Source organism: Anolis carolinensis, chromosome X (genome assembly GCF_035594765.1).
Source record: "Anolis carolinensis isolate JA03-04 chromosome X, rAnoCar3.1.pri, whole genome shotgun sequence".
In the NCBI taxonomy this organism is placed as follows: Eukaryota; Metazoa; Chordata; class Lepidosauria; order Squamata; family Dactyloidae; genus Anolis; species Anolis carolinensis.
This window is the reverse complement of record NC_085847.1, coordinates 982,525-1,003,732: the sequence shown is the minus strand read 5'-3', so window position 1 is coordinate 1,003,732 and position 21,208 is coordinate 982,525. Positions and strand designations below refer to the sequence as shown.

Below are 21,208 nucleotides of genomic sequence, written 5' to 3'. Positions count from 1 at the left end.
TAAGTCCAGTCATGTCTGACTCTGGAGGTTGGTGCTCATCTCCATTTCTAAGCCGAAGAGCCGGCGTTCTCCATAGACACCTCCAAGGTCATGTGGCCACAGGCATGACTGCATGGAATGCCGTTACCTTCCTGCCGATGCAGTACCTATTGCTAGTTATTTGTGTGTGTATATATACACATATATATGTGTGTGCGTGTATAATTGGCATAGCATGTTACCTTCCTGCCGGAGCGGTACCTACTGATCTACTCACATTGGCATGTTTTCAAACTGCTAGGTTGGCAGGAGCTGGAGCTAACAGCGGCCGCTCACGCCACTCCCGGGGTTTGAACCTGGGACCTTTCGGTCTGCAAGTTCAGCAGCTCAGTGCTTTAACGCACTTCGCCACCGGGGCTTAATTATTATCCTACTCGGACGCAATTTTTTTTTTCCGTGTCAGGAGCAACTTGAGTTGCTTCTGGTGTGAGAGAATTGGCCGTCTGCAAGGACGTTGCCCAGGGGACATTGCCCAGATGTTTTGATGTTTTGACCATCCTTGTGGGAGGCTTCTCTCATGTCCCCGCATGGAGCTGGAGCTGAGAAAGGGAGCTCATCCGTGCTCTCCCTGGGTTGAATTCGAACCTGGCCGCCTTCAGGTCAGCCTTCAACCTTCAAGTCACTTAGGACACAATTTTTTTTTCGTGTCAGGAGCAACCAGAGTTAGGAGGCAAATGATTGCCAATGATGATGTTTTCCCTCAGAACTGCCTTTGAAGCAAGCTGAGGCTTAAGGCGGGAAGGAGGAACTAGGCCATTTGAGGCCCAGCTGGAAAAGTGGGAGGGCGGAGGAGTAATGGACGCGCGTCCTGGCCAATCAGGGCCTCGAGGTCCGCGTGAGGGAGGCAAGGGAAGGGGCTGTCCCGTCCTGGCACGTGAGGCGGGGCCCCGCCCCTCTCGCCGTCACGTGACCCGCTCGCTGAGGGAGCCGCAGTCATGGCGGCGCACCTGAGCGCGGGGCGCGTCAACTTCATGGCGCTGAGGGAGGCCGGGAGGAAGGAATTGCGCGAGTTCCTCGACAAATGCGCGGGCTCCAAGGTGAGCGCGGCGGGCCCTTTCCCCTCCTCCCTCGGGGCCTCTCCCCGCCCTGCTCCCCCTTCGTCTTCACACCACGCTTCTCCGGGCCTCACAGGCCCATAGGCCCACATTTGCCTTGACTAGTCGTCGAATTCGTTTTTTACCCGCCTCTTTTCGAGGCTTGTGTCTCAACAACATGGCCGCTGGGGGTCTCACACAGCTGTATGCCATCCCACATTATCTGCTTTGAACTGGGTCTTCTTTATTTATATATATACCACACGGTTCACAATCAAAAACTTTTACCTCACAACCTCATAGGTGTGGGCGAAACGTCAGGAGAGAATGCTTCTGGGACATGGCCAGACAGCCCGGAAAACTCACAGCAACCCAGTGAGATTCCAGCCATGAAAGCCTTCCACAACATAAAAACATTACAACTTCAAGCATGCAAATACGAGAAAAGTATGTCATTCTGTGTTATTGTATATTATCAGTCATGATAATAACAATAACTTTATTATTATCCCGCCCTATCTCCCCCAAAGAGACTCAGTGGGAATTATATTTAATATATTAGTGTTACAGTAGAGTCTCACTTATCCAACACTCACTTATCCAACGTTCTGGATTATCCAACACATTTTTGTAGTCAATGTTTTCAATACACCGTGATATTTTGGTGCTAAATTCGTAAATACAGTACAGTAGAGTCTCACTTATCCAACATAAACGGGCCGGCAGAACGTTGGATAAGCAAATATGTTGGATAATAAGGAGGGATTAAAGAAAACCTATTAAACATCAAATTAGATTATGATTTTACAAATTAAGCACCAAAACATCATTGAAAACATTGACTACAAAAATGCACTGGATAATCCAGAATGTTGGATAAGTGAGACTACTGTATACAATACTAGAATAGTATCACATGATGTTTTGGTACTTAATTTGTAAAACCATAACCTAATTTGATGTTTAATAGGCTTTTCCTTAATCCCTCCGTATTATCCAAGATATTCACTTATCCAAGCTTCTGCCGGCCCATTTAGCTTGGATAAGTGAGACTCTACTGTATTATTATTATTATTATTATTATTATTATTATTATTAGATATTGTATTGTAGTATGATATAATACTAATTTATATTATATTGTAATACGATATAATACTACAGTATGTATTTATTTATATATATATTACAAACTTTGTTGTAATATTATTATTATTATATGTAAATATGCATATAATAATAATAGGTAACGGCATTCCATTCAGTCATGCCAGCCACACGACTTTGGAGGTGTCTACGGACAACGCCGGCTCTTTGGCTTAGAAATGGAGATGAGCACCAACCCCCAGAGTCGGACACGTCTGGACTTAACGTCAGGGGAAACCTTTACCTTTACCTATATTATATTGTAATATGATATAATACTAATTAATACAATATTTATTTATTTATTTATTTGCGACATTTATATACCGCCCTTCTCAGGGCGGTTTACAAGTATATATACATACAATATATTATATTATACAACTATATCACAATATTATTAGTAATATTGCATGTAATATAAATATACAATTATAATAGTGAATTATAATAATTATTACATTAATAATATAATAATATTAATTATATATTACATGTAATATTACTAATAATAATAATAATAATAATGTAATATTATTACATTAATAATATAATAATATTAATTATATATTACATGTAATATTACTAACAATATTACAATATATCGATATAGTACAATATAGTAATTTAATGCCAGTCTTGTGCTATGCTAATAATGTAATATTGTATGTACATTTAATTTGTAAGCCGCTCTGAGTCCCCTTCGGGGTGAGAAGGGCAGGGTATAAATGCAGTAAGTAAGTAAGCAAATAAATAAATATTATGATGAGAATTATATTGTATTTCATTATAATATCAATATGATATGCCTATAAAATATATTAGGCCCGCAGTGGCGCAGTGGGTTAAACCGCTGAGCTGCTGAATTTGCTGACCGAAAGGTCGGCAGTTCAAATCTGGGAAGCAGGGTGAGCTCCCACTGTTAGCCCTAGTTTCTGCCAACCTAGCAGTTCGGAAACATGCAAATGTGAGTAGATCAATAGGTACCACTCTGGCGGGAAGGTAATGGCGCTCTATGCAGTCATGCCAATGGTCACATGACCTTGGAGGTGTCTACGGACAATGCCGGCTCTTTGGCCTAGAAATGGAGATTGGCACCAACCCCCAGAATCGGACACGACTTGACTTAATGTCAGGGGAAAACCTTTACCTTTACCTTATATAATATATTATATTATTAGCATAGCACAATATTAGAATCCTAGAGTTGGAAGAGACCTGGTGGGCCATCCAGTCCAACCCCATTCTGCCAAGAAGCAGGAGAATCGCATTCTAAGCACCCCCGACAGATGGCCATCCAGCCTCTGTTTGAAAGTCTCCAAAGAAGGAGCCTCCACAACTTGAGGCAAAGAGAGTGTTCCAATACTGAACAGCTCTCTCTCACAGTGAGAAAATTCTTCCTAATATTCATTGGAATCTCCTTTCCTGTCGTTTGAAGCCATTGCTCCATTGCGTCCTAGTCTCCAGGGCAGCAGAGAACAAGCTTGCTCCCTCTTCCTTATGACTTCCCCTCACATCTTGAGCCATGGCCCTCATCATGTCTCCTCTCAGCCTATTCTTCTGCAAGGTTAAACATGCCCAGCTCTTTAAGCCGCTCCTCATAGGGCTTGTTCTCTAGACCCTTGATCGTTTTAGTTGCCCTCTGGACACATACCAGCTTGGAGTCAATTGCGGTGCCCAGAATTGGACACAGTTGATTCCATGTGTGTTCTGACGAAGGCAGAATAAAGGGGTAGTATGACTTCCCTGGATCTAGTCACTAGGCTCCTGTTGATGCAGGCCAAAATCCCATTGGCTTTTTTAGCTGCCGCATCACATGATTGGCTCATGTTCACCTTCCTGTCCATTAGGACTCCCAAGATCTTTTTCACACGTACTGCTGTCAAGCCAGACGTCCCCTATTCTTTACCTTTGCATTTCGTTTTTTCTGCCTAAGTGGAGAATTAGTATTATATATTACTATATTGTACCATACTACTATATTGCAACATTATTAGTAACATTACATGTAATATATAATATACAATTATTATATTATATATTACACTATATTATTATAACACAATATATACTGTATATACTCGAGTATAAGCCTAGTTTTTCAGCCCTTTTTTTAGGACTAAAAAAGCCCCACTCGGCTTATACTCGGGTGAGGGTCCTGGTTGGCTTATATTTGGGTCAGCTTATACTCGAGAATATATGGTACATCTATTATTTTTCTCTATTATTATTGGTATTATTACATTTATTATTTTTCTCTATTATTGTTGCTACTATTACATTTATTTTACTCTATTTTTATTATTATTAATAATACATTTATTATTTCACTCTGATATTATTATTATTGCATTTATTATTTTACTCTATTATTATTAAAAGGATACATAAGCACATTGACATTGAAGAAGATGAGAATAATGATTTGATCAGAGTTGGACAGTCTTATCTTAAATTTGAGCTTTATGTAAATATTCAAAAACATTTAGCCTACTGATGCCTCAATTAATGTAATTGTATTGGTATCTATTTTTACTTCTGAAATTTGCCACCCTCGGCTTATACTGGAGTCAATGTTTAACCAGTTTTTTGTGGTAAAATTAGGTGCCTCAGCTTATATTCGGGTCGGCTTGTACTCGAGTATATACGGTGTGTGTATACACCACCAGTATATTCTTCTATTATTATATAATATATTGCACTATATCATAAGTTGTAGGATATATAATATATTATATTACAACATTATTAATATTATATGGCAGTTACATGGCAGTGTGGACTCATAACCCGGTTCAAAGCAGATATTGTGGGATTTTCTGCATTGATATTCTGGAGCCCTTTCTACACAGCTGTGTAAAATCCCCTTTGAACTGGATGATATGGCAGTGTGGACTCAGATATTCCAGTCCAAAGCAGCTATTGTAGATTGCTTCACTCTTAAATGGATGTGTGTCTTTGCCCTCAAAAGTACACTTAAGAAATTATTTGGTTTATTTGTAATTCTGGGGTTGGTGTTAACTCAGATACATCACTAAGGTGACACATTTTACAAATGTTACAAGCAATTAATTACAAAGTCGCCTTCTCAAAGTTACTTTATGCTCCTCTGAGGCCTCATCTGAACCTAGCATGATGATTGCCTTGATAGTTTGGCTCTAGTAGCCTTATGTGGAAAAGTTTCTTCTGGGTTATATGGCTGTGTGGAAGGGCCCATAGAGAAACACTTTGCAACACTATGGTTTGGGTTCCTGGGTGATCCATGTCATTTCCTAATTAATTCCATCATAAAAAGATGGGGAAAGTATCAAACTGCTCACGCTTAGTTTTTTTGCACGCATGTTGTGTTGGTTTTTCAAGAACTATCGATCTCAAAAGAGTATTGGCCAATTCCACATTGTTGTGGCCACAAAAACAATGTTTGTGGAGTGTGGCGACTACTTTCGAAGTCAGGACCGCACAATTAAACAGGAAATGCCACTTTCAAACCAGAAACGGAAGATTTTTCAAATGTTATATAGTGCAATAATAACAACAACATTAAAATACATAGATCAGCACAGCCCCCTTCCACACAGCTGAATAAAACCCCACATTATCTGAGTTGAAGTGGAATATATGGCAGTGTGGACTCAGGCCCCTTCCACACAGCTGTATAAAATTCATACTGAACTGGGTTATATGGCAGTGTGGACTCAGATAATCCAGTTCAAAACATTGTATTACTGTTTTTATGTTTTTATACTGTGAATTGTCTTTGTGTTGTTTTTTATTTTGTTCAATTATGTTGTTCGGGCTTTTGCTCCATGTAAGCTGCCCCGAGTCTCCATGGGGAGATGGTGGCGGGGTATAAATAAATTATTATTATTATTATTATTATTATTATTATTATTATTATTATTATTATTATTAAGCAGATAGGGATTTTCTGCCTTGATATTCTGAGTTATATGGCTTGCCTTCATTTGTTTTGGTATCACTATCCAGTCAATACAGAGTTTATGGTATAGTGAGGGGTATGGGATTAGGCCTGTTTTTCTTAGGAACTTTAAAGCAACCAAAAAATAATATTCATCAGGTATCTGCCATATAATTCAGTTTCTGAATACAGATGATTTGCTTGGATGATATGGCATCCAGTTCAAAGAACATGAAATGATATGACTCATATATTCCAGTTCAGAGCAGATTACACTCTGTTACACATTTTTGTTCCTGAGTTGTAAATGTCATTTTCTAATTAGTTCTATCGTAAAAACATGAAAAAAGTTTTATTAAACTGCAAAACTTTGCTCTAATTTTTCCATGAATATCTGACAAGCGTCTCAACCAATTCAACCTAGTTTGTGTCCACAAAAACAAAGTTTCTGGGGCATAACAACTACTTTTAAAGTGAGGACCACACAATTAAACAGGAAATAACAGAACAGAAAATATTTAAAATTTTGTTACATAGTGTAATCTGGAATAGGTACATTTTAAAAACATGCATGGGTTAGGTAATTTGGTAAGGAATCGTTGTTTTATTTTGGATTTTATGAATTGTCCCATTAGAAAATGCATACAGGTTTTAGTATTTTAACGTGGCCGGTTCCGTGTCTTCCTTGCTCGCCCTTACCTTTTTTCATGGACCTTACTCAGAGTTTTTGCACAAATTACCTTCTATACATAGCAATTAATGTCTTGGTTTTAAATCTTATCATGTTATGTCATTTTATAATTATGTTGCTATATTATGTTTTAATATCCCCCCCCCCCCGATGATTTCGACATATTTTGCACTTTTATTTACAGCATTTATATTCTGCCCTTCTCATCCCGAAGGGGACTCATTCTTTGAATTTAACCCATGATTTTATCATTTTATTTCTGTTTGTGATTTTTTATGACTGTTTTTATCGTTGCTTGATGTTTATTGTTGACTGATCTCCTTCTATTGTTCTGCTTTTATATTGTTGTGTCTGGGCTTGGCCCCATGTAAGCCGCCCCGAGTCCCTTGGCGGAGATGGGGCGGGGTATAAGAATAAAATAATAATAATAATAATAATAATAATTATTATTATTTTAAATTGTATGTTAATTTTTGTTGTGGTACTTTGTTTTGTCATGTAAGCTACCCTTCGGGGAGATGGAGGTGGGGTATAAGAATAAAGTTGTTGTTGTTATTATTATTAGGATAAGCGTGGGCTGCAAGTCCCATCATCATAATCTGTTATTGTTCCAACCATACTAGTAATCAGAGTTGGCCATTTTGGGTATGTATGCTAAGTTTGGTCCAGAACTGTCGTTGGCTGGGTTCACAGTGTTCTCTGGATGCGGGTGAACTACAACACCCAAAACTAAAGGTCAGTTCCCCCCAATCCCCACCAGTATTCAGTTGGCCATGTATGCCAAGTTTGGTCCAGATCCATTGTCAATTAGGTTCAGAGTGCTCTCTGGATGTTGGTGAACTATAATTCCCGGAATTCAGGGCCAGTCTCCCCAAAACCCTTCCAGTATGTTCTATTAGTCATGGAGGGTCTGTGTGTCAAGTGTGGTCTATATTCATTGTCGGTTGGGTTCATAGTGTTCTTTGATTGCAGGTGAACTGCAATTTCCAAAATCGTGGGTCAGTCACCTCCAAACCCCACCATTATTCATAGTTGGCCATGTTGAGTATGTCAGCCAAGTTTGGTCCACATCCATTGTCCGTTTGGTTCATGTTGTCCTCTGGATGTGGGTGAACTACAGCTCCTTAAATTCAAGTTCAGTTCCCTCCAATCCCTACGGGTATTCAAACTTGGCCATGTTGGGTTTGTGTACCAGGTTTGGTCCAGATCCATCACTACTTGGGTTCATAGTACTCTCTGGTTGTGGGTGAACTATAACTTCCAAAATTCAAGGTCAGTTGAATTGTCCCAGTGATAATATGATTTTGAAAAATGTGGCTTGTTGTGTAGACAAGGTTTGGTGATAAAGCTTCAGTTGAGACACCTTTTCCTCCTGAGGTTTTTGAACTGATGCTGGATTGCTGTCTGTTGGGAGGGTTTTGATTGTGCCTTCTTGCCTAGCTGAAAGGGGTTGGACTGGATGCCCTTTGGGTGTCTCTTTTAGTGGGGGCAGGGGAGTATGTTTCTTGAGACACACCTGTGGACTACAGGCAACATACTAGTGTGTCCCGACACACAGTGTGGAAAGCTCTGCTCTCGAGAATCCCTTCCCTGGAATTGTCCATGTAGGCTGCTTTGTGATGGTTCCATTTTCCCCCAAACCTCTTCAGTCATCAAATTCCAGCATATCAGGTCTGTGTGCCAAGTTTGGTCCAGATCCATCAGAGTTTGGGTTCACAGTGCTCTTTGGATGTAGGCAAACTACAGCTCCCGCAAATCAAGATGAATTTTCCCCAAAGACCTCCAGTATTTTTTGCTGGTCTTGGTTGCTCTGTGTGCCAAGTTTGGTCCAATTCCATCTTTGGTGGAGTTCAGAGTCCTCATTGATTGCAGGTGAACTATACATCCAAGTACCTACATCTCCAAAACGTCCAGGCCAATTCCCCTCAAAACAGACCAGTATTCAAATTTGGGCATATCGGGTATGCATGCCAAGTTTAGTCCAGATCCTTCATTGTTTTGATTCATAGTGCGCTCTGGATTTAGGTGAACTACAACTCCTATAAATCCCTCCAAAGACCTCAAGTATTTTTTGTTGGTCATGGGGATTCTTTGTGCCAAGTGGGTTCCAGATCCATTGTTGGTGGAGTTCAAAGTCCTCTTAGATTGCAGGTGTACTATACATTCCAGTCCGTATGAAAACTATAAATCATGGTGAATTCTCCCTAAACCTCTCTAGTATGTTCAGTTGCTGATCAATTCCTGTCTGCTGTATGTCATAGAAAAAAAGAGTTAAGGGAGAGGCAGTGGGTCATGCAAATTCCACAAAAATAGAGAGAGTAAGAGGCACTGGGGTGTCTGTGGTGGTGGAAAAACAAAATGTCCCTGTATTAAAGCCTTGGTATGGTATTTGTGGAAGACATTGGCAGGGCTCTTGGACATGTTTATGGCGCTCTTGATGTCATTGGACGGAGGGCCATTGGTGTCTCCAGAGTAGTGGTTGCTATAGCTGTTTGTGGAAGTTGGAGCCTGTCTAAGTGGACACCAATGGCCAGCCACACACATACATACATAATTTCACTTTTATTATGTGTATAGATTGATATAGTTTCCTTTGGGTTGTGTATAATAAGGTGTATATGAAACATCAGTGAATGCCATGTTTTGATTGGAGCCTCATCTCCCAAGATATCTCATTATGTATGTGCAAGTATTCCAAAATGCAAAATAATCCAAAATATGGGATGCTTCTGGTCCTAAAGATTTTGATTTAAAGGGCATTTAACCTGTGTATACTCATTCCCATATTCACCGATATAAGGATTTGTGTATATACCAACCCACACATATATAGTGGAGTGGTATTAACAACCTCTTTATAAATATATTAGCGACATATTTCAACTTCTGCCATTTTCTTTTCGCATAATAAGATTTTAATTTGAGTCACAGAAGAAGGCAGAAGCTGAAACATTTTTTTTGAGATACACCGTGTTCTTCTCCCCAAATGTATAAACCCTTTTACAGCCTGCTTTGATTATTATTTGAAGACTGAATAAGGGCATATCTGTTGAAGAATAAATGTCCTCGTGATGATTTAATCAGGCTTACAATTTCATCTTAAATTACAATGTTCTGTCAAGTGTTTTAAAGTGTAGTCTCAGCGCAACTTGCATCGTGAAACCTCACTTAAATTTTTCTCTTGTCACTTGGCCCTCATTTCTGTGATGGGACTCTTGTCATGTTAAAGATGTACAGTGTTCCCTCACTACTTCGCAGTTCACTTTTTGTGGATTCGCTGTTTCGTGGTTTTTCAGTAAACTCTAAAAGACTATTATAAATCATAAAAAATACAATTTACAGCCTAAGGAAGGGAGGAAGGAGAAGCCAAAGGGAGAGAAAAGGAGCCCAAGCAGCAACGGGAGGAGAAGGAGGCAATTTATCCACAGACAATTGGTTGATAAAGACTTAAAATAGCATATAACTACTAAAATAATGTATAAAAATTAAAATAAATATAGTGTCCCTACTTTGCGGATGTTCACTTATTGCGGGTGGTCATGGAACCTAATCCCTGCGATAAGTGAGTGAACACGGTATACATTTGGGGAGAAACGCTGTATACACATATACACGGTGCATTCACTATAAAGGTTTCTATGTATATAAACCCACACACATTAAAAAGGTAAAGGTAAAGGTTTCCCCTGACCTTAAGTCCAGTCGTGACCAACTCTGGGGTTGGTGCTCATCTCCATTTCTAAGCCGAAGAGCCGGCGTTTTCCATAGACATCTCCAAGGTCATGTGGCCGACATGACTGCATGAAGCACTGTTACCTTCCTGCCAGAGCAGTACCTATTGATCTACTCACATTGGCATGTTTTCGAACTGCTAGGTTGGCAGGAGCCGGGGCTAACAGCGGGCGCTCAATCCGCTCCCGGGATTTGAACCTGGGACCTTTCGGTCTGCAAGTTCAGCAGCCCAGCGCTTTAACACACTGTGCCACCAGTAAAAAAGTTAAATTTATTTAACACATTAGAGTGATTTAAAAAAAACAAAATATTTTCACTACATATTTTCTGCCCTCTTGATTGCTCAAACAAAGAGCGTTAATTAAAGCAGTTGAAAAACCACATGCATCCTGGACCCCTGCCCATCCTGGCTGATAAAGCAAGTCGGAAGGGGTTTGATGGAGTGGGTGAACGTGGTGGTTAGTGCCTCCTTACAAGAAGGCAAGATTCCAGCGGGCACTGTTGAAAAAAAACCCATCGCTGGACCCCACTTGATTAAACAACTTTCACCCAGTTTCCAATCTCCCCTTTTTGGGTAAAGTCTTGTAACGTGTGCCTCACAACTCCAGGTATTCTTGGAAGAAACAATCTGGGTCCCTTGGAGTCTGGCTTCAGATTGGATCATGGAACTGAAATAGTCTTGGTCTCCTTAGTGGATGATCTACGCAGGGAACTGGACGGGGGAGTGTGTCCCTGTTGGTTCTCTTGGACTTCTCAGTGGTCTTCGATACAGTAGTCCATGGTATCCTTCTGAGATGCCTTTCGGGAATGGGGCTTGGAGGCACTGTTCTACAGTGGCTCCAGTCCTTCTTGGAGGACCATTCCCAGAAGACGTTGAGAGACACTTGCACAATCCCACAGTGATTTGGGGGGGTCCTGTAGGGTTCAGTACTGTTCCCCATGTTGTTTAATATCTATATGAAGCTGCTGGAAGAGATCATCTGGAATTTTGGAGTTCAATGCCATCTGGTGCTTTGAATGGGATTTCCTGCTTCTTGGCAGGGGGTTGGACTGGATGGCCCATGAGGTCTCTTCCAATTCTACTATTCTGTGATTCTATGACGTTCAACTCTATTATTTATTTATTTATTTGCAGCATTTATACCCCGCCCTTCTCACCCGGGGGGACTCAGGGCGGCTTACAAAAATTGGCAAAATTTAATGCCCAAAATGCAATCATAAAAACAAAACAATATAAACAGATCCATTAATAACATTGTTAAAACACATTATAAAAACCTTTATAACCTTTCCACCTGGTACTAAGGGGCTGTTCAGGTCCTGAACTGGTGCTTGGCTTCTGTGACAGTCTAGATGAGGGTGAATAAATTGTAACTGCATCCAGACAAGACAGAGGCTCTCCTGGTCAGTCGTAAGGTCGAACACAGTATTGGGTTACAGCTGGTGTTTGGATGGGGTTACAGTCCCCCTGAAGACACAGGTTCATAGCTTGGGAGTTCTAGAATCATGGCTGAGCCTGGAACTCCAGGTGTTGGCGGTAACCAGGGGAGCATTCGCACAATTAAAACTTGTGTGTCAGTTGCACTTGTACCTTGGGAAGTCAGACTTGGCCACTGTAGTCCACGCTCTTGTTACATCTCAAATAGACTACTGCAGTGCAATTTCCTCCTGAAATATTTGTTAATCTCTCCTACAGATATATAGGCATTAACCCCCTGCATACATTTGCAGTCCCTATGTACTTCTATCTATCTATATACATTAATTTTATATATGAATTTTCCCCTCATATGTTTGCATGTCCTTGAAAATCCCATATATACATAGATCCATATACTTATATATTTGTATCTATATATATTTATACTAGCTGTGCCCAGCCACGCGTTGCTGTGGCGAGGTATGGTGGTATGGGAAATAAAGTATTGAGGAATTGGTGGTAGTTAAGGTAAAGGGTAAAGGTGTGGAGTCCAGATAATCCAGTTAAAGCAGATAATATAAGATTATATGGGTTATATAGCCGTGTGGAAGGGCCTTGAGTCTACACTGCCATCTAATTCAGTTAAAATCTGATAATTTGTATTTTATAGGCAGTGTGGAAGAGACCTAAGCGAGTCCTAACTCTGCCTGTCCCCTGGGTGAGTGGGTTGCTAGGAGATCAAGTGGGCGGAGCTTAGCCTTCTAACTGGCAGCAATTGGATAAAAACAATTATTCCTCTCCCTCTAATTAGGACTTTATTTTTTTCTTTTCTTTTTATTGTATCAACCTAGAGGCGTGGATGATGGGTTGTGTTGTCAATTTTTGAGGTTGTGGGGTGTTTAGCTTTGTTGTTTTGGTGGTCGCCAGGATTCCATCACTCATATATATATACACATATACACACACATTATTTAACGTACTGATGCCTCGATTAATGTAATTTTATTGGTATCTATTTTTATTTTGAAATTTACCAGTAGTTGCTTCATTTCCCACCCTCGGCTTATACTTGAGTCAATAAGTTATCCCAGTTTTTTGTGGTAAAATTAGGTGCCATGGCTTATATTTGGGTCGGCTAATATCGAGTATATACAGTATCTCCCTATGAACTTGTTAGAGAGTTACTGCAGGGGAGGCCCTGTTTCGGTCCCACCCCCATTGCAAGCACGACTGGTGGGGATGAGAGACGGGGCCTTTTCTGTGGTGGCCCCTTGGCCATGGAACTCCGTCCCCAGTGATATCAGACTGGCCTCTTCCCTCCTGGTGTTTAGAAAGAAAGTGAAGACCTGGCTTTGCAATCAGGCATTTGGCTAGTGCAATATAGAACCAGTGCAATGTAGCACGCAAATGATAACTTTAGGACTGGGTACTATGTTTTAATTACGTTTTTAATAGTTTGATGATATATATATGTTTTATTGTTTATTGTATTGATGTATTGCTTTTATGTTGTGGAATACGCGGCATTGAATATTGCCATTATATATGCCCCTCAGAGTCCACTGCAAGGGTGAGAAGAGCAGGATAGAAATAGAGGAAAATAAATAAAAGGCAAAGGGTGAAACATTTTTCAAGTAGATTTTTAAAGTCCTGTTAATCACACCAATACAAGTATAAATGATTCTCTGCATCCTTCTGAGATCCAGAGCAAACTTGTCCAAAGTGTAGGTTGTTTGCTTTTCAATCTGCATGTTGTTTCTGTGTGCTGTCGAGCCATTTCCAATTATGGCAACCGTAAGGCAAACAGATCATGAGTTTTCTTGGCTCAATTTGTTCAAAAAGGATTTATCCTTGCCTTCCTCTGAGACCATGTATTTTGATAATACTTGACAAATAACTTCAATGGACGGAGGTTATGGTTATCTTTAAATGGTGTTTGCTGTAAGTTTTTAAATTTGTTTTATTTGATTTGTTAATTGGGGTTTTTATATCGGGATATGATGTTTTAACTGATTATCTATTGCGGTCTGATATATTTGTTTGAATTTTATATGTTGTACGCTGCTTTGAATCCTACCCACAGGAGAAAAGCGGGATAGAAATGAATCAATAATAATAATAATAATACAGTCCTAGACATTTGGGAAGTGTTCGACTTGTGATTTTATGATACGAAATCCAGCATATCTATCTTGTTTGCTGTGTCATACAATAATAATAATAGTAATAATAATAATAATAATAATTTTTTCGTGTCAGGAGCGACTTGAGAAACGGCAAGTCGTTTCTGGTGTGAGAAAATTGGCCATCTGCAAGGACGTTGCCCAGGGGACACTGCCCAAATGTTTTGATGTTTTTACCATCCTTGTGGGAGGCTTCTTTCATGTCCTTGAATGGAGCTGGAGCTGATAGAGGGAGCTCATCCGTGCTCTCCCCGGGTTGGATTCGAACCTGGTCAGCAACCCAACCTTCAAGACACAGGCTTTAACCCACTATGCCACCGGGGGCTCCTAATAATAACAACAACAACAACAACAACTTGCCATGGCTGAACAGGGATTCAAACCCTGGTCTTCCGAGTTGTCATCCAAGGCTCAAAACCACTCTGTTTCTCAAATCACATCTACTGTAGATTGTTTTATTTTCCCTCAGCTTAGCTGTGACATACAACAGCCCTATAGATACAGATGAAGAAAAAATAAAATTGTATTTTTTTCTGTAGCCGTAAAATGAAAATTAGAGCCAACTTAGTGTAGTGAAAGGGCTCCAGGTGGTGTTTTCATCTTAATTGGGCGGCCAAAAGTGAGTGGGCTTATGTGCCGATACTGAAGCTTTCCCCTTAATTTGTTTGGGTGCGCATACATGCACATATATTGAAGGCTTTGAATTTCTTTCCCAAACTAAGAGGCTTGCGGGCCGTTATTTGTCAGAGTAAGAGCACAATGCTATGTCCACTTGCTCAGAAGTAAAATGCACTTTGTGTTGGCCAAGCTCGCTTCCAAAGAAGTGTTGTCGCTTGCCGCATACACCCTGCTACTTGGGAACATTCAAGACCTTAATCCCTTGGAGTTAAGAGGCATTCATACATACAGGTTGTGCTTTCAAAAAAATAAAGTTTGCTGAATGTGTATGGACTACAGAGTAGCATCTGTCTCTCGGGACCTTTCCACTCGGGACTTTGTCTACTTTGGTGCCGTTTTGCAAATTGTATGGCAGTGGTTATGGAGTTTTTAAGAGGCACTTTCTGAATCCACTCCTTGGCCAATTTTCTTTTATTATATCAAGTATTGTGCCCTTTGTGGTCTGGCAATGCATCCTCCAAAGCGTCTCCCCCCCTCTCTGTGCCCCCCAGTAGCCTGTGAATTAACCTCAGTGCATCATGCAACTGTTTTTTTTCTCTGCTTGTCCCTTTTGTAGGCCATTGTGTGGGATGAATACCTTACCGGGCCATTTGGATTAATTGCGCAGTACTCGCTTCTAAAGGTAAGGGAATGGACAGGGCTTTTTAATCAATTAAGGCTGTTTATTTTAAGCTGATGGCTTTTGTAAGCACTGTGTTTGACCCCGGCAAAAAAAGAAGCTATTCAGAGTGGCTTTTATGTCTCTCCTGACACAGGAGTGCTAACATGCTACCCCTTTGCCCCTTTTTTCCACTTTGCTTCGGTGTGTTGGCCAAAACGGACCTGTTGCCCAGAGTGATTGTTTTGTCTCCCACATTGTGGTTCTTCCCCTATCTACCGTGTTTCCCCGAAAATAAGACAGTGTCTTATATTATTTTTTACTCCCAAAGATGCGCTAGGTCTTATTTTCAGGGGATGTCTTATTTTTCCATGAAAAAGAATTCACATTTATTGTCGAACAAAAAAAAAAAAAAGAACATTTATTCTATACTGTACAGTAGTTGTCATCACAAATCAACATAACCAAACCAGACAAACTGTGACTTCTGTCAAGAATTTCTTGTTACTACCATTATTTCCATATACAACTGGTATGTACATTTACCAATCCTGCATGCTATGGTGTTTTGTTTGGTGGGCGCTGGGCATGCTTCCAAACAAAATCTTTGCTAGGTCTTACTTTCGAGGGAGGCCTTATATTTAGCAATTCAGCAAAACCTCTACTAGGTCTTATTTTCTGGGGATGTCTTATTTTAGGGGAAACAGGGTAGGTTTTGCCTACTGTTCAGCATATCCAATTGCTGAAAAAGCTCTTACCATCAGGAAGTTTGTTCTAAAGTTTAGGTGCCATCTCTTTTCTTGTACAGTAGAGTCTCACTTATCCAACATTCTGGATTACCCCCCCACACCCCCACCCCAATCCACAGCTGTTTCTTTAGGCCAGGGGTCCTCAAACTTCTAAAGCAGAGGGCCAGTCCACAATCCTTCAGACTGTGGAGGGGTCGAATTATCATTTGGAGGAAAAAAAACTAACAAATTCCTATGCACACTGCACATGTCTTCTTTGTAGTGCAAAACAACAACAACAATGAAAGAACAATACAATATTTAAAAATGAAAACAATTGTAACCAACATAAACCAATCAGGATTTCAATGGGAAGTGTGGGCCTGCTTCTGGCCAATGAGATAGTCAGGTTAATTAGGATTGTTGTTGTTGTTGTGTGCCTTCAAGTCATTTCAGACTTTGGGCGAGCCTAAGTCTAAAATTATTTATTTATTAATTTACTACATTTATTTATTACATTTATATCCCGCCCTTCTCACCCTGAAGGGGACTCAGAGCAGCTGTATGTACATACAATATATTATATTATTAGCATAGCACAATATTAGCATTATATATTACTATATTGAATTGAACTATACCACTATACTATAATATTATATGTAATATATAACATATAATTATTATTATTATATGGTATTGGTATTATATTGTATAACACTATAATATTATTATCAATATTATATGTATATACAATATATTCTATTATTAAAAATGATATAAAATATTATATTATAAAACTGAGGGCCAGGTAAATGACCTTAGAGGGCCGCATCCGGCCCCCGGGCCTTAGTTTGGGGATCCCTGCTCTAGGCAGCAAGGATTTAATTTTTTATGGATTTAATTTCCGACAGTGTAGCTACTGTGAGTTTATTTTATGCAATTCTGTCTTTATTTGTAGTCAATTTGATACTAGCCATTGTTTATTTCTTTATTTACATCACTTTTACCCCGCCTTTCTCCCCGAGGGGACTCAAGGCAGCTTACAGTAAATAGGCAAAAATTCAGTGCCTAAAAACAATGTACAAAACAACAATTCATATAAAAACAGATACCATTACAAAATAAAATCACATTATATAAAATTTTAAGCATGTCCAAAATTAGAATCCATTCATCCAGAATCCTCAATAAGTCTTCGTACAGGTCATGTAAAGTCCATGTTCTCATTCATTAAAAGTGTGCGTGCACAACCATGTCTTTAAGGCTTTCCTGAAGCCTAGGAGAGTTGGTATCTGCCATATGTTGCTGGGGAGGGTGTTCCATAGCCGAGGAGCCACCACCGAGAAGGCCCTGTCCCTTGTTCCCACCAGCCTTACCTGCGAGGCTTTTGTAGTCAATGTTTTTGACTATTTTTGTAGTCAATGTTTTCAATACATTGCGATGTTTTGGTTTTAATTCGTAAATACAGTAATTACTACATAACGTTACTGTGTATTGAACTGCTCTTTGTAAAACATGATGTTTTGATGCTTAATTTGTAAAATCATAACGTAATTTGACATTTAATAGGCTTTTCCTTAATTCTTCCTTATTATCCAACATTTTCGCTTATCCAACGTTCTGCTGGCTCGTTTACGTTGGATAAGTGAGACTCTACTGTAGTTTGAATCAATTTCTCCCTTGTGTCCTAGTCTTTAGATCAGCAGAAAACAACTTTCCTCTCTCCTCAATTGACGTCCTTTCAAATCTTTAAACATGGCTCTGACCCTCCTTATACCTCCACTGGGCTAAACATTTCCAGACTCCTTAAGCCTCTCGGCCATTGATCCCTTTAGTCGTCCTTCTCTGGACCTTCCATCTTGTTCATCTCCTCCTTGAATGGTGTTGCCCAGAACTGAACACAGGATTCTTCCAAGTGAGGTCTGACCAAAGCGGAAGAGAGGGAGGCTGTGAGACTGTGGCTAGATGCCAGCAGCTACCTGAAAAAGAAAGCAGGAGGATGCTCGTGGTGGTGGTGGTACTGACATTGGGGTGTGTCTTACAATCAATAGAGCTTCAGTAGAGTTTCATCCATGCTGACGATCATGCCATCACCGCTCAAGCAGGGAACTTTGAAATGGTTGAACAGGAGCTCTCTGAAACTTTAGGTGCTCTTACTGCCTATTACAGGGAGAACCATCTGATCCCTAATCCATCTAAAATGCAGATGTGTGCTTTTCATTTTAAGAGCAGACAAGCATCTTGAGCATATCACCACGATAAAACAGTGGATGTGGCTCTTAAAGAGACATGCCGCATTATCACAGGATGTCTACGCTGCTGGAGGAATTATACTGTCTAGCCGGTATTGCACCACCTGACATCCATCAGGAAGTAGCACACAGGACCAAGGCATTGACATTTCCAGCCCATCCTCTGTTCGGATATCAGCTAGCATGCCAATGCCTTAAATCAAGAAATAGCTTTTAAGATAGACAAAGATACTCGCAGGAACACTTCAGCAAACGAGAGTCCAAAAGTGGCAGGCTAGAACCCTGGGCACACAGAAAGCTGGGTGACTTGGAAGATGCCATTACACTACAGCACTTTATTATCTACCTCATCAGATTTTAATTATGCGCTCCTCATACTACCGCCCAGTCTTTTATTACAGTAGAGTCTCACTTATCCAACATAAACGGGCCGGCAGAACGTTGGATAAGTGAATATGTTGGATAATAAGGAGGGTTTAAGGAAAAGCCTATTAAACATCCAATTAGGTTATGATTTTACAAATTAAGCACCAAAACATCATGTTGTACAACAAATTTGACAGAAAAAAGTAGTTCAATACGCAGTAATGCTATGTAGTAATTACTGTGTTTACGAATTTATCACCAAAATATCACGATATATTGAAAACATCGACTACAAAAATGCGTTGGATAATCCAGAACGTTGGATAAGTGAGACTCTACTGTAATTTAAATTGTTATATGCTCTTATTTGATTGGTTTTACTTATTATTATACTGTTGTCCTAAATGGTGAAATTTTGCATAATTTTAATGTTGATGATGCCTGTTTTGCTTTGAATTACATTTTTTATCTAGTTGTATTGTGGAAATTTGGGCTTGGGCCCATGTGAGCTGCCCCAAATCCCTGTGGGGAGATGGAGGTGGGATACAAAAATAAAGTTGTTGTTATTATTATTATTATTATTATTATTATTATTATTATTATTATAAATAGACTATGCTCTGGCACTATGAGATGCAGAGCCAACCTTAAGAAATGGGGCTACATAATGCAGTCCAAGTATGGGAAGAGCAAACCACTGACCACTGACTACAATGCAACCTGAGCCCAACCTTCTCTCTGTATAACCCTGATTTTGCGTAGTGTAGTGTATATTATTATTTATTGTATTGTTCAATGTGTTATGATTTGTTGTTCTATTTATATTCTGTTATATTGTATTGTTCTGGGCATGGCCCCATGTAAGCCGCTCCGAGTCCCTGTTGGGGAGATGGTGGCGGGGTATAAATAAAGTTTATTATTATTATTTATTATTAAATGGTAGTTTTAGGCTTGCAGGATTTTTATAGGATGGCAGTATCTTGTTTGTTTCATCTGAGGCTTGGACGTTTTAATTAGCTGGGTTTTTCCCTCCATAGGTGGTTAATTTTAACTTGTTTTGAAACCAAATGCTCATCTATATGCATTCTAACCCTGTCCTTTCATTGTGCCGTGAACATGTAAGAACCCTGATGTTTCTTATTTCTCTCTCTGTTTTCCATCTGCACGTTGGTACTATATTTCTTCAATTGTAAGATGCCATCGATGGAAGACCACCATGAACAAAAATATGTCTTGGAATTGGAAAAATACAGTACATTGTGTGTCCGGTTGCATAATGAAAAAAAGTCACTCTCCATTTCTTCTCTCTTGCCTGTTGAAACCCACGGGGCTTGCAAGCCCCCAGTGTGTTATTCAACCACGGCTTTTATTGTGATTTGTTTCAACTTGCCAAATTGGGGAACCAACAGAACATTGGCTTGGGAGAGGGATGAGAGTGCAGCCTTTTTTCTGAACACTTGAAACCAATTGTTGGGCAGCTGGGTAGGCAGCAAACAGGGGAAATAATTCCTTTGTAGTCTATGTAGCAAAGTACAAGGAAGCAATCTAGCGATGACTGTCTTCCATTTGCTTTAGAAAAATAATCTTCAAATTAAATGCTCCCATTCCCTGCCTCTCTGTCCCTATGGAAACATTACAAAGCCAGAGTTCGAAGATAATGTTGTGTACAGGTGTGTTTCATATCAAAAGAAAGAAAGGTTTTTTCTGCTTTCAAGTTTTTGCCCTTCCAGGAAGGGGATCTTAAACAACATGTTTACTTAAGAGTGTATGATCTTTACATTGCCTCCATTAATATGCATTTGTGCTGGAAAAGTTATTGGAAATGGTGATCTTGCATTGGTGCATATTATCTATATCAGGGGTCCCCAAACTAAGGCCCGGGGGCCGGATGCGGCCCTCCAGGGTCATTTACCTGGCCCCCGCCCTCAGTTTTATAATATAATATTTTTATATCAGTTTTAATAATAGAATACATTGTATTTATTTATTTATTTATTTATTTATTTATTTATTTGTGACATTTAAATCCCACCCTTCTCACCCCGAAGGAGACTCAGGGCGGTTTACAAGTACAGTAGAGTCTCACTTATCCAACGTAAATGGGCCGGCAGAATGTTGGATAAGCGAATATGTTGGTTAATAAGGAGAGATTAAGGAAAAGCCTATTAAACATTAAATTAGGTTATGATTTTATAAATTAAGCACCAAAACATCATGTTATACAACAAATTTGACAGAAAAAGTAGTTCAATACACAGTAATGCTATGTAGTAATTACTGTATTTACGAATTTAGCACCAAAATATCATGATGTATTGAAAACATTGACTACAAAAATGCGTTGGATAATCCAGAACGTTGGATAAGCGAGAGTTGGATAAGTGAGACTCTACTGTATATATATATATATTATACGACT

At 39.7% G+C, this 21,208-nt stretch overlaps 1 protein-coding gene across 1 annotated transcript in view; it reads left to right on the top strand.

Moving 5' to 3' along the window:
* The first annotated feature begins 919 nt into the window (after positions 1–919).
* vps33a (VPS33A core subunit of CORVET and HOPS complexes) overlaps positions 920–21,208 on the top strand; it is a 38,387-nt gene continuing 18,098 nt past the window's right edge. Inside the window, exons 1-2 of the mRNA XM_003226868.3 lie at positions 920–1,076; positions 15,399–15,464. Coding sequence (XP_003226916.1) covers positions 975–1,076; positions 15,399–15,464 — 168 coding nt within the window. The 5' untranslated portion in view covers positions 920–974. The remainder of the gene's footprint in view (positions 1,077–15,398; positions 15,465–21,208) is intronic.